At 34.2% G+C, this 14,550-nt stretch overlaps 3 protein-coding genes across 8 annotated transcripts; 1 reads left to right on the top strand and 2 right to left on the bottom strand.

The window, feature by feature from the left end:
- On the bottom strand, window positions 317-2,110 carry LOC18611538 (mediator of RNA polymerase II transcription subunit 18). Its single transcript, XM_007047841.2, has 5 exons — window positions 1,919-2,110; window positions 1,698-1,797; window positions 1,379-1,436; window positions 936-1,292; window positions 317-551 (listed from the first exon to the last, which is right to left on the bottom strand). The coding sequence occupies exons 1-5, from the start codon at window positions 1,952-1,954 to the stop codon at window positions 449-451; spliced, it is 654 nt and encodes a 217-aa protein (XP_007047903.1). The 5' UTR covers window positions 1,955-2,110; the 3' UTR covers window positions 317-448.
- LOC18611537 (EPIDERMAL PATTERNING FACTOR-like protein 1) lies at window positions 4,610-5,642 on the bottom strand. Its single transcript, XM_018116903.1, has 4 exons — window positions 5,638-5,642; window positions 5,459-5,538; window positions 5,185-5,225; window positions 4,610-5,096 (listed from the first exon to the last, which is right to left on the bottom strand). Exons 1-4 carry the CDS (start codon window positions 5,640-5,642, stop codon window positions 4,848-4,850), a joined length of 375 nt encoding a protein of 124 aa, XP_017972392.1. The 3' UTR covers window positions 4,610-4,847.
- On the top strand, window positions 11,608-14,425 carry LOC18611536 (F-box protein FBW2). 6 transcript variants are annotated; one of them, XM_018114160.1, is made up of 4 exons: window positions 11,783-11,956; window positions 12,293-12,385; window positions 12,709-13,052; window positions 13,481-14,425. In XM_018114160.1, exons 3-4 carry the CDS (start codon window positions 12,745-12,747, stop codon window positions 14,130-14,132), a joined length of 960 nt encoding a protein of 319 aa, XP_017969649.1. In that variant the 5' UTR covers window positions 11,783-11,956; window positions 12,293-12,385; window positions 12,709-12,744; the 3' UTR covers window positions 14,133-14,425. The 6 variants fall into 6 exon arrangements, with proteins under 6 accessions (XP_017969650.1, XP_017969649.1, XP_007047900.2 ...); XM_007047838.2 differs by having other exon boundaries at window positions 12,701-13,052; XM_018114161.1 differs by lacking the exons at window positions 11,783-11,956; window positions 12,293-12,385 and adding an exon at window positions 11,608-11,703 and having other exon boundaries at window positions 12,701-13,052.

Below are 14,550 nucleotides of genomic sequence, written 5' to 3'. Positions count from 1 at the left end.
TGGTTATCTTTGCCTTTCGAAACGTGAGTTAAATTTCTTCTTCGTCTCATTAGATTGAAGATTGAGTGACAAGGAAAACTACATCAACTATTAAGATTGTTCATGTACTATTATCAACCTGATGATGGCTTACCATGCAAATATATTTTGCGATAAAATATTCCACGGAGGAGAAGTTCCAAGCTAGGAATTCCAGGTTTAAGGCTCAGTTGACTGACACAGATTCCTTGTTCCACCCACATATTGCAGAAACTCCACAAGTACACCCTCCTTTTTTATCTATAAAATCTTTTAAGTTAAAAATGGGGATTGAAAATATAGCATTCACAAGATATTTTTGACAGCCATATATAAGAGGGGAAATGAAATTTGGCAATGCATCATCTCCTTCATCATTCGTGCAGAGTACTTTTTTAAGTTTTAACATTCTGCAATTTTACAAATTCTATTACAAGGTTGTGCCCCCACCATCAGACATGAGAGATGCAGCAGCTGCAGCAGCTGTAGGGACAACTCCAGTCGAAGCACCAGGCTTTGACAAATGCAGCAGCCTGCAGAATAAAACACCACCAGCTTGAATGAGTTGCATATAATACAATCAAAGAAGTTACAGAGCCTAGAATATGTCCGTTTAATCTCCAATTTATTCTGTTAACTCGCTTCCTTAAATCAGGATCCACCAAAGACTTGATACCATGGACTAGAAGGTAGATGGGTGTAATTACAACCATATCCTAAGAAAAAAAAATTTTCAATTATAAACATTGAAAACAGATTATTCTATATGCCTTAATGCAAATGATACTTTATAGTCAGGATTGTCCAATCATCAGGAACTGAAGAAAGCATGGCAAGCTTCTAAGTACAGACTAGAATTTGATTAGATAGACAAGTTCTTTAACCATGCATCTTAAGAACGTAGATGGAACTCTTACGGAGCAAGATATTCACAGAAGGATGAAACAGCAGCAACAACTTCATTATAATTTTCTGAGGTCGCAGGGGCAGTCACTTCAACAAGCTGTATACCAGGTGTTACAGGCACAGCCTCATCTGTTGCATGCAATTTAAGCATCTTATTAACTGATGAAACGGTTACAGTTATTGGAGCACCCCTATGGAAATGAAAGGTGAATCCCACTCTCAGCAGCTCATAATCCAACTTGTATCCCAGTGCATAAAATAATCGAAGCACATTCTTGCTTGCTTTGCTTTCTACCATACTCCTAACCAGAACCGAAATTTGCTCTGCACCAGCACCCCTCATTGCACCCCCAACATGTTTAACAGTCCTACAAACAATATAAAAGGTTTTAATAAACATCCAAAATAACAATAAATTACCCAGAAATGAAAAAAGTTAGAAACTCCAGTTTACCATGTAGGTTCAGCCTGCTCAATATCACACAATAATCTGACCTCGGAAGCAACAAATCCTGTAAAAGTCTTAGCATTAGAAAGGCAGAACCTAACACTTATGAACAAATTCATTATACTATTCTTACAAATACACCCATGTTAGAAATTGGAAAAGACACAAGAAATCATCAATTGATACATGATTCAGCAGGAAACTCATTTACAACATTAACCCAACGGGTTAAAACGCTCATATCACCCAACAAGCAAGAGTATAATTTACATACTTGTAAACATAACCAAAGCTTTTGCAGAGTGAAAAAAATTTGATGACTTACCAAGATTTGGACCACTTTTAAGGCATATTTCATGGACCCCTAAGCGTTGCCTATGAACACCACAAAGACCTTGAAGTAGAATTTCAAGTGCCTCAACATACTGCAAATCTCAAAATAATAATAAAAAAAAACAAATCTTTTTAACGCGATCACCATAGCAAATTTACTTCGGTTAACATTTCTAAAAAAGAAAAGAACGATTTCGGGTATGAAACTTTTACCTGTGTCTCTATAATTCCTTGAACAACACACTCCATTTTTACAATTTTATTGATTTCAAACGCTTAAATGCAATGCAACTGGTAAGCTTCGCTGCTGCGAAACCCTTTCTCTCCTTTCTGGTCTGAGTTTCGTTGTACTAATTTGAGCTGGGGATGGGCTGGATTGTGCCGGCACCCCACCCGAAGAAAAAGATGGGCTGAAACTTGAAAAGGTTATCAAGTTGTAGTGTTAGGGTTGTGACCCAATCAAAGACCATAATGTCACTAGGCCTAATTTAATTCCAAAATTAAGATTTTGACAAACCTATAAAGAAAAAAAAAGCAATTAATTTAATTTTTAATTTTTGATTTAAACATGATTTTTACCTTTTTACCATTTTATAAATTATTGAAAATTCAAATGAGAATATAAAAAAAATCTTATTAAAATTTGTTATTAAATTGTAGTATTGAGAAAAATTTTTGAATTATAATTTCATCTAAAAGTTAAAATGGACTTCTTGCTTAAGGTAAAAAAATTTAAAATTTTGAAACCCAAAATACTTTGTTTCAATTTTTGCAATTGAAAAGCTCTTCCATAAGTTGGGTCAAGCATCCGATCGAACTTTACATTAATTTCTCTTGTGGTTCATGAATTTGTTGAACGATTTTTTATAACATGTGCCCTTATCATTTAAAAGAATTACAATTACCGCAATTGTTTATATATCTAAAGTAATTTTATTTTCAATTATTTGTAATTGGGTCATGTAATGACAACGGTCTTATTTATCATTTTACTCGTTTAACTTAAATATAAAAAATAATTGAACTTATTTATGAAATGAAGTATGGATCCCTGTATATTGTATAGTGATTCGTATTTTCCTATTCAAATATATTAAAAAAATAATTTTTAAAAGAATTCTTAAATTATTTAAGAAAATTTAAATAAATTTTTATTTTCTACTACGTTAATTAAGTTTTTATATTTTTTTATCAAATAAATTTTTATAATTAATTATTGATTAATTATTATTAATTAAAATATTATTTGTAATTTTATATTTATATTATGTTGACATAGTACTAACATGGAAGGTGAAAAATGTTATGTGACACTATTATCATATCACATCATTATTTATTATAATATATTATAGTGATATGTAAGTAATATGAGACTTAAAATGACAAATGATATATTGATTAGTGACAAAGATTTAATTGAACATAAAATAAAAAATTAAAATTTATTTATTTTTTAAAAAATAATTTAAAATATTTTTTAAAATTATATAAAAAAGTAAAATATTGCTAATAAAATAATTGTTTGGAAGAGAAACACAGATAGGCATTGAACAAAAATACAATTCCAAAACAGTGTCCTCGTGATTTGGAAAATTCATATTGCATCACATGAAGATAGGGCTGCACTCATTGAGAGGACATTGTCAACGAAAAGGCCCCCACTTCAAAAGGTTGGTAAAAAGTAGGAGCAGTTACATAAATTCTACATAACCTGAACCTCCATAATTGCACCCTCTTTTTTAACTACGTTGCTTCCTTTGAATCAAAATTTCAACTCAATTTGACCAAATCGATTAAACCAAGGTTTTACAAATTATATATATATATATATATATATATATATATATATATAGCTTAACTTATTTTAAAGCTTCAGCAACCTAACTGTAACGTGTAATTTTACAGTCACTATCACATGTGTTTCATTCCATTATTGACTAAACATCAATGGTTAGAGAATCTTTAAAGATTAGTGTATGCTTGTCTAATCCAACTTACGATTATCATAACTTTGAAAACTTTTTAACTTTTATATTTTTCCGATCATTTCAATGACGATATTGACTGATACTTATACATTCGGTAATATATTACATCATAGACACATAAATATGATTAAAATATGTAATTTGATTTAATGATAAGTATATGTATTATGATTTTAAAATATTTGATACTAGTTCTTTTAATTTCAATAAAAAAAATTCACATTATAGGTTGTAGGGACCGCTGTCATTAAGGTATGATTTAATAGGCGAGCAGGTGACCAGAGTCGTAAGTAAAGAGATATGACTACGGGATGGAAGAAAATAGATTAATGGGCCTACCCAAGAGGCCAACACAAAGGAAGAACAAAACTGAGCTAAGCGAAGTTGTTGGCACTAAGATCTTTCCTTTAGTGCGTATCTATCTGTACGGATGCACTCCATTCGGACTTGTGGATTTTTACATGGAACTGCCATGCTGTTACAAATGTTTCTGTAATAATGCTTTTATTTGATAACTCCATTCATTTTTATTTTTCCATTTCTTTCAACACATTAATGCTTGCAGTACATCCGGGGGACCATTCACAAATGCATGTACGTTTTCTTTCACAAATTTAACAAACAGTTTCTTTGGCATGACAAATACAACCTAACATTTATTAATAAAGAATTAACATGTTTCCTGCAGTTTGGTAAATTGATGGGGATTGGGGGAGACTGAAAACGGGGGAGAAGACATGAGAAAGAGATGGATACATGATGATGGGCTGATGGCCTCCATGAAAATCCCGAGAAGATAAAGGAGAAAAGGCCAAGAAAATCGAAAGCTTCAGAGTTGAGGAGACACATTGACAAAGCAAGTAATGTATAGCAAAATAAATAAAAATAATCCTTTCAGGAGGCAGCAAAAGAGTGGAGAAAAAAACTCACGGGCATTGTTGCAAGTTGCAACTTCTGTACATGACTATAAGATTTTAAAGTATACATTTAATGCTCAAAATCTGCAAAGAATCCCAGAGACCCCACCAACCCCCCCTATCAAACAATTTCTTTTTCGATACAAACGGGGACAAGAACAAGAAAAAGTTTACAATAATTCAAAAGCTTAAACCAATGAACAGCAATTTCAAACCTATTGAAGATTTGATCGTTTAAGGATTGTAAAAGTTTTTACCGCAGCGGCATTTCCAACCAAGAGGCTTGTAATTGGAGTATTGGTTACCTGATGGGTCAAGAAACTGCATGGAATTAGTGATTCCTTTGGTCAAACCTGGTTGAAATCGTTCATGGCTGGGTAATGTAGGTACTTGGACCGCCATGCAAGGGTGGCATCCGTTGCATTTGTTGTGGCAACTTGGAGGAGTTGATCCCAGCCTTGTTTTCTCCTCAAAGGATAAACCCTGTTGAAAACCCAATGGCACCATTATTAGATTCATCCAAGAGCATAACCTTAGGAAAGAAGAGAGAGCTGGGGCTTCGAATGCTGACCCGAGGGGAGTTTGGAGGCTGCAGCTGGCCAAGGGAAGCGGCTGGAGAAAGAAGAAGAAGAAGAAGAAAGCAAAGGGAAATAACTAAGGTAGAGGTGTGAAGGAGGAGAGAAATAATTGAACTCATAATGATCTTGAAAGGATTTCATGTAACCATGAAGTCAGTAATAATAGAATTGCTCTCAAAACCAGCTTGACCAAAAACCAAGAAAGAAACTAAAAAGATGGAAAAATCAATGGAACTCTAACTGCAAGTACATAGGAAACTAACTTACCCCCCTGCTGCAAAGGCAAGGCAAAAAGCCAAAAACCAAAGCCAGAAAGAAAAGGAAATGAACTGGCTAAGTTACAAATACTAATAAAAATATTGGCAGCTTAGTTATGAGAGAAGAGAGAGTAGGAAGGAAGAGATGGGTAATAAATTGGGGTATGTGGTGGTGGGTGGTGGTCTGACCTCATTGTGTGAAAAGAGAGAGAGAGATAGGGAAAGGTGGCAGAAGAGTGAAAGGAACAATTCAGAAGAGGCAAACAAATTGGGAGAATCCACATCAGAAAGGAAGGGGACCCAATAGGTCTATTTCTTTTTTTATTTGATCTCTTACTTGATTAGGGTCTTGAGGAAGGGCCTGGCTAATTGCAGCTGTTAAGAAAGCGAAAGGATCGTGTGTCTGAGTTTTGGTGAAAAACAAAGAGGGAGGCAGTGGTTAATTTTCAGCATTTAATAACTTCAGACTCACTCTTTGATTCCCAAGTGTTGCTTCAAAGGTTTTAGATTATGGGGTTTGACTGCGACTTGTTGAATCTGTCATTTTCACAATGTGGAATGTTAATGAAACTGAATTAAATTAAATTAAGAAGGACAAAAGTGCAAATCCAAGAATCAAACAAGAGTACAAGGCAATCCAAGCAGTTCTCTGAATTTGAAAATCAGTGCAGAATTTAATCCCATGTTATAAATGGATTCACTTGAAATTTTACCATATAAAATTGAGGCTACTTTTCAAGTCGATTTGATCTTTGTTTTTGAATTCGGACAATTTACCATTTTGAAACAGGTTTATACGCTATGGTCACCGCAATAGAATCTTAGGATGGCTTGTCATTTGAACATAAGATGCTCATGGCTTTTCCCGATTTCTATGTTTTTGTCTTAGGATGAATAAAAGCTCTAAGTCACTTAAGACAAAGAAATTAAGAAAAATATAGTGCCAGGCTTTATTTTTGGTAAATATCAGAGAAGAAACTGGCTCTTTTCTCTTGTCCTCGAAGGTTAGGTGCTTGACATTTGCCTTGAGTTTGGCAGCAGTGTTCAAGAACCGGTAAGGAAAGGAAAGTAGAAAAGCCAAAAACACAGAAAAGGAAGAAAAAAGGGTAGCATTATGTCAAACTTTCAGGGGTTTTTCATAGTAATTTTGTTTCTGATATACCCACTTGACACAAATACACCTCAATCTATTCCTCTACATCCTTGACTCACTTGGCAGGTACAGGCCAGAACCTGAGCTGCTGAGCACCATATACAACCTGGCCATTTCCTCTTTGTTAGCTTAACCTGGAACCGCAATCAATTTTCAAGATGACCTTTCAATGCAGCTAGACAAATTCCCATAAACTGAGAATGATAATCTTGTTAACCAAGTAAACCAAGAAAATGTTGTTTTAAAATAACAAAAAGAACAGATATTCAGGATTCAGATTACACACAACAAATCAGCTAGTTTCGTGACTAGATACGTGCCCATAGCAACGCGTGAATAAAGCTCATAAAAAGTGCCTGCCTGCTGCCTGGCTGAGTTTCCAAGTACTCTAACAGAGGGCCTGGCTCCTGCTACCGTTTTTCAGCACTTTCTATCTCTACGTTTCCTGATTTATCGCTGTGATTTTCCCCTTTTTTTTTTTTTAAATCAGATGCGCCCATTAGTCAATCTGCAGCAAACAGTAACATAACATATCCCCACAACTCTCTCTCTCTTTCTGACTTGTTTTTATGTAGAGTTAAAACTTAAAAGACTAAAGAGAAGAAAAGAAAGATCTTGGCTGGCAGAGAAGTATTCTTTCGCTTTTGAGGTTACAGCTTTTTCCAGTTTTATCATCAGAAAACCTGTAAAAAATAATTGTAAACCTTTTAAGGACTTGTTTGAGTTTTCTAATCACTAAGCTATTTACGTTACTGCCGTCTGCCATTGTCACAACAAACTTCCCATGCACAGTTCAGACAGTGAGAAATGGGTATCAGACTATGAGTATATACGACTCTCCGACTCCCATTAGATGCACTAAAATGAATTACTTCTTTTATAATTTTCGTATCAAGTCAAACGTGAATAATTAGTTTGAGATGGACGAAAATAAGATTTTGTTACGCCATATGATGAACATAAGTTTAGGTTTCATGAGATTGTAACTTAAAATTTCTTAATCAAGTATTTGTTTTTAGTGTATTTAAAGTCCTACTAAGACTGCTCTATTTTAACCAGTTTATAGAGTAAGCATTTTTTTCAGGATGAAAAGGAAAGGCTGATGATTAATGGGAAACTGCTGGTTGCGACTAGCTGCAGCTGCAGAAGACTTGTCATACAGAGGTTACGTATGAGAATCGGATGGTACAAAGTGGTTCACATGTAATCTGATAATCAGATAGATTCAACGGTCTTGATTTCCCCAATGCCGAGCCGACTTTCTTTTTATTTTTTATTTTTTATTTTTTGTGTATAAAATTACGTGCCGGGCGTGTTGGTCGCTCAGTGAGGCCACATCGCCCATTTTGCACCAACCAAACTAATTACTATTAAGCTTAATGGTAAGCGCATGTGTAATTTGTCTTTCTGTTCGAATATCCGAACTCAATCTTTGTACATGAATTTGTTGATCCTTAATTGTGATTTAAATCATATATTAACCCCACCAAGAAAAAGAAAAAAAATACATATATCTAAAGGTAGATTAACCAATTTATTACGTTATGCAACTAGGATTTGGCCCTTAATGATTCACTCAACCTCTTGGGAAGTAGCTGAGTCGCAGGACTCTTGGCTGTCATCCTATATCCAATCCCAAAAGTACTAAAAAGAAGAATATGAATAAATGCTGGTATTACAACTCTTTGGCATGGTGGTCCGTTGTCCCAAACATCATTGCATCTATGAAACATGGTTTGCAAATTTCGCAAAATGGCAGTGCAGACGCACATGCTTTGTGGGAAGCAATGCAGATGGCAGCTGCGTCCTGTTGCTGTGAAATGTGAAGATTGTAAAGGTAGTTCAAAATGTAGAAGCTGTTGGTACTAAGCTTTGTTCCTGTAGCCTATGGGGACCCTCGATGCCTTTTTCATAACCCAACTGCTCTTGGCCTAAATCAAGGAGAAAAACTATCTATCAGGCTCAGGCTTGGTTCATTGTGGATAAACTTTTCAGTCCGCACTTCATGCCCAAGGAACCTTCTGAAGCCCAAAGTTTTTCTTTTGAAGGTTTCCTAATTTTAATCAAGTGCTATCTTTTTGTTAAAAGGATATGCAAGAGCTGGGGTTATTTGTGTGCAAATGGTTATTTTGATTAATTCGATTTTAAATATTTAATAATTAAATTAATTAAATTTATATTTAATAATAATTAAAATCGAATCAAATTTTATAAATAATCGAATTAATTCAATTAATTTGGTTCGATTTTTTAAAATCAAATTTGAGAAAATTTATTTATTTATATATAATTATTTATGTTGTATTTTTTTAATAAATCAATACTATAAAAATATAAAAAAATTATAATAAATAAAATGACTACTCATAAAAACAATAACAAATAATTAAAAGTATAGATAAAAACAATAATAAATAGTTTTGAGCAAATAACTTAAGTTCGGCTAGAAAAATACCTAACCAAAACCAAATCGAATTAAATTTAATAACCAAACTATCCTAATTGAACTTTTCAAAGAACCGAATTAACCGAATCAAAAAAATCGAATTTACTTCGATTTGGTTCAATTATTCGATTCAGTTTGCATTTACACATCCCTGACCGGAGCTAGAACCCCAACATGGGGAAGTGCAGACCCTAAGGGATGCTGAATCGTTTGCAGGAAGATTGAAAAGTTTGAAATCATTTTTCAAAATCTAATTGAAATAAGAGAATATAAACTTGAAATCTCTTTTTTACATGGATCGATAAGTTTATTATGTTGAAGAAAAACTACTTGATTTCGAGGGAAAACAAAGATACGAAAATGAGATTCCATTTTACTACCTTTTTACACGTTTGGTCACCTTAATGGACAGGATTTAGATTTACGAATACCTTTATTTTTTAGTGTCTTGTCTTAGTACAAAGATTCAGGGTATTATTTCCCGCTTGATTTTGATATGCTAACCACCTAGCATTGTTGTCCTACAGCTAGGTGTTTGAAATTTTGGGATTTTCGATTACTGTTTTTATTGGTGTTTGTTTGTTGGGGAGATTACACTACAATTTAAAGTTGTGCAGATTGAACCACTGCAGCAATGATTCCTTTCCTTGTTTTCTTTGTCATCTTTTTTGCTACTTGTTTTCTCCAATCCCTTCTGCCATGCATATTTTCTCTACAATATTTGGAAAAACTTCTGTTGCCACTGAGTTTGCTTCATCATATCGTCTCTTATTTCTTTCCTCACCAATGTTATAGACACAATAATCATTCCACCCCTGCATGAAAAGGAATAACAGGGAAATGGCATTCATTTAACAGGACCTCGCCATGTTTATGAGTCTGGTTTAGTGCCCAGCTTGTTAACATAGACGGCCAGGGCCATGATGAAGTGCTTAATTAGGAATATGATCAACTTTGGGGGCCTTTGCAAAATGATAAAGAGTCCAAAAAAAAATAACATAGGAGTCCGGACAGAATGCCAATAAAACACATAATTATTTTGTCTTTACAAATTTGTATTACTTAAATATGTTATCATTAATTTTTGCCTTCTCCCATTGGATTCCGGACTATTTAGCACAACTCTAATTCCTATTATCACCTTCCAAGTACAAGTGGCAGTAGATGTAGATTTGAAATTGGCTGGGGTATACCTAGATTCCAAACAAGTAACCACCAAATTAAGAGCCTCTTCTTTAGGTCACCCCACCCCACACCAGGCGCCTTGCATTTCAACCGAGTCCACCCATCTCTACTTTGCCCCAGAACAATCACCTTCCTTTAGTAGATTTTAGAATTGAGAAATCGTATATGAACTTTATACCAAACAACGGAAGCATAGGATTAAGGTTTGTTGTAACCAATTTTTTCCAATAAAAATTTTAAAATTTATGATTTAGGGTTTAAGGTTTAGATTTTTGGATTTTAGAATCAGAATTTCTTATTAATAATATAAAAGTAGATACATGGTGTAAAATTATGAAAAGAGACACCAAACACGATATTAAATAAAGACTTTAGATTTTTATTCGTTTCTTTTTTCCTCATAATTTTAAATCAAATAGAAATTCTCTACCCTCATTTGGCACCCCTTCTTAATGCCCTTTTTATAATTTAACACCAATTTTAAGATTTAGGATCTATAATTTAGAGTTTCAGAACATAGGAATTTTAGTCAAAAATAAAAAATTAAACATGTGATGTAACATTATGATAAAGATATTGAATGAAACAAAAGATTTTTATTTGTACAATAAGAATAATGTAATAAGAGATTTCAAGTTTTCAATTCAAATTAGGTTAGAATTTTTCTGAATTTTGTTAATATTGTCATTAAATGTTCTACTTAGTAAGTTAAAGTATACTTTATGGATTGCGTTTGCAATAGATAAGATTTATTGTTGGCAAAACAAGAAAGAAGACGCTTCACCAAAAAGAAAGGAAACTCACAGACATAAACATGTAATTATAATTATTATTTAATTTCTTTTTTTACTTTTATTCACTATTTTTAATTCTCTTTTTACTTTTATTCACTATTTTGTTTAATAATAGTGTTATTCAGTAGTTAAACGTGTATTGCCTATAAAGTTAAAATTGCATTATACCTGCATTTTTTTTAAAAAAAATTCTAATCGTATTTATTCAATTATAATTTTAAAAATTAACATTAAAAAGTTTACTTATTTATACTCTGAAATTTATATTTTAGAAGATTTTTATAAAAAAGTTTAAAAATTATAATTTAAAAGAGTTTTCAGTAAACTTTTTTGGACATGAAGAGATATCGAATTTATTTATCTTTCAAGCTTTTTTTTTTTTATGTAATTCTCAAATCCAAATAGATTTTCTTTTAGTACTAAATACAATAAAGATAGAAAGAAGTTAAAGACAAAATAGGGAAAGGGCTAAAGAGTGAAGAGTCTCAAAAAAAAGATTTAACTTTTTTTTCCCTAGAAAATATCATATCTCTATCTCTACCGCTGGGCATAAATCAGAAAGTAGCATGCTAAGCATCATCTGCCATCTATCGACCCAGCAGCATTCCACCAACAGTAGAGTGCAGAGTGTTGAGCATCCCCCATTCGGTCTCCCACTGTTACCCAAACCCACAAAAGTAAATAAAAGACCCAACATTTTTTCATTCAATTATTTTACTTTTCTTTCACGTTTCTCTCTCTCTCTCTCCATTCCTTTCTTTGTTGTTTTGGTTTGCTTTTATTTTTCCTTGTTCTTTCTGTAGTCTTCTACTCCTACTTTAGCTCTACCCTCTCTCTCTCTCTCTCTCTTTCAGCTTTCTCTCTCTTTTTAACCTCTGTTTCTGGCGGATAAACCGGGGTCTTTACAGATCCAGGAAAACCCAACTTCTGGTAAAATCTTTTTATTCTTCTTTCTTTCTTTGTTTCTTGCTTTCTCTTTTTCCTGCTATCTGTAAAGTGTAGTCTAGTACTACATATGTTCATTTTTCTTTTGTTTTGTCAGTTTTACTTTTTCTTCTAAAAGAACATATTCTGTGCACAGTTTTTCTGCATTGACTTATTTAGTGATGTTAATTCGGATAAAATCATGTCAATGTTCTTGGTTTTAACTCTCTGATCTATATTTCTGAGCATTAGGCTTCTTGTTTGGATAATTTGTTTTTGTTTTTGTTGTAGAATTGGTTTCTTTTAGCTATTTCTTGATCTGGGTTTGCTTTATTTTCATAGTTATTCGGTCAATGTGCTGGGAATAGAAATTTTACAAGGTGTGTGGATTTGGGTTTCTAGATACTTGAAAAGACTATAGCTTTCGGTCTCCAGGTAAAGTTTTTATTCTGGGGTCTTCATTTTCTATCATCTTTCTCCTTGAGGCTTGCCACTTTTACCAGGAACGCAGATTTTATTGATTGTTAAAGGCCTGTTCTTATTGTTCAACATTACTATTTGGATTTTGCATTTGCTAATAGTTTATGCTTCATTTTTATTGGCTTCTGATGAGCTCCATATATCTTTATTTTCTTTCTACGAAAAGATTATGACCGATTCTCAATTAGCTTCTGTCCTCTTTTTTATTTTAGAACTCATGTAATTTCAGTTATTGTTTATAGAATCATTCTCATTTCTTACTGCTTGCAGCTCCATAGCTGGTTATGCTTTAGCAGGAAGGGAAGCAGGATTAGATGGAAGAGGATGGTGAAATAAGGCACTGGGATGAATTGATTCCAGATGCACTTGGGTTGATTTTCAAGAATCTTTCACTCCAGGAGATACTTACAGTTATCCCAAGGGTCTGCAAATCATGGCGGAGAGCAGTTACAGGACCTTATTGCTGGCAGGACATTGACATCGAGCAATGGAGCCAACACTGTCTGCCTGAGACCCTGGATCGCATGCTTCAAATGCTGATAAATAGAAGCTCAGGTTCACTCCGCAAGCTCTGTGTTACCGGTCTCCCTAATGACCGGAGCTTTTCATTCATTGCAGATAAGTAAGGACATAACATGTTGCCATCAATGTCTCTTAAATGCATTTTCTGTTTATATCCCTTTGGCTAAACTAATTTGATTTCTCACTTTCAGTTTAACATGGTAAATGAAAAAAGGCTGGCATTGGGTATATACTGGTGTTGAAATGTTAGCTTAGGCAACTAATATTACTAAACAGCAAATTACATAGTACATAGTTAAATAGGGATGACGCTTCTTGTAATTTTCATTTTCCCATGATGTTGCTGAAGTTCTGTATTTTGAATATCTTATTGATGGGGAAGGGAACAATAACCAACTTAATGGTAAAAGAATCTGAAGGGGATTCTAAGATCAGTGGTGACATGCTGTTTTATTTATGACTTCATTGTGGATATGGTAAATTGGATTATTGCATTTGTTATTTACTCTTATTTTCCCCTACTTCTAGTGCCAAATCTCTTCAGACTTTGCGGCTGCCAAGAAGTGAAATAAGTGATGCAGTAGTGGAACAGGTTGCTGGCAAGCTCTCGTCAGTAACTTTCTTGGATGTTAGCTACTGCAGGAACATTGGGGCTCCAGCCCTTGAAGCAATTGGCAAGCACTGTAAGTCACTAATGGGTTTGAGGAGAACAATGCACCCGTTAGAGGTAATTGACAAGCAGTCTCAAGATGATGAGGCCCTTGCCATTGCTACCACAATGCCAAAGCTCAAGCAACTTGAGATGGCATACCTGCTTATTAGCACACAAGGTGTGCTCAAGATACTTGAAAACTGCCCTAAGCTTGAATTATTAGATGTGCGAGGATGCTGGAATGTGAAGCTAGACGATAATTTTGTGAAGAAATTCTCACGGCTGAAGGTGGTTGGACCTCTTGTTGTGGATTATTTTGGGATGAAGGGCTGGGATGATTGTTCAAACTATTCAGGTTCCTCTGGTTACTTGGCCTGGGACTTTATTGCGGGCGATGTTGGTGTTGATTACGATGAGATATCAGATGGGGATTGGGAAGATGACCAAAGTATGGAAGATGTGGAAATGAGGTTCTATGATGGTTTTGATTTGGATAATGCTGCGTTTGATTGGCCCCTCTCCCCATGAGGGTTTGTTGGTAGCTTTTCATAATTGGGTTGATAAGCCTCGTCAACCATCTCCACCACTGTCAGGCCTGCTGTGGTGGTTACTTCTTTGCAGCCACTTTGCTATGTACAAACATTTGTGTTTCTAAAGTAGTATATAGGACGAGTTTTTCTGTGAGTGTCTGTAATAAAAGCTTGTAATTTTGTAACAAAATGTTTCCCCTAGTAATTGATAGACATCTCATAGCGTTTCCATGCTCTTGTACAGTCCCTGCAAATAATTATAAAATTCGAAGTGGGATTGTAAAGATAGTCCGGATTGGTGTGTTTGGTGACTTCCATGGTATATCGAAGAAATTGATCAGATTGTGACAGAAAGCAGGATTTGCCTTTTTTATCTTTTGACTTGTGTTGATGCTTTAGGTTTCTTATCAACAAAG

Source organism: Theobroma cacao, chromosome 1, assembly GCF_000208745.1.
Source record: "Theobroma cacao cultivar B97-61/B2 chromosome 1, Criollo_cocoa_genome_V2, whole genome shotgun sequence".
Lineage (NCBI taxonomy): Eukaryota > Viridiplantae > Streptophyta > Magnoliopsida > Malvales > Malvaceae > Theobroma > Theobroma cacao.
This window is presented reverse-complemented; position numbering and strand designations above follow the sequence as displayed.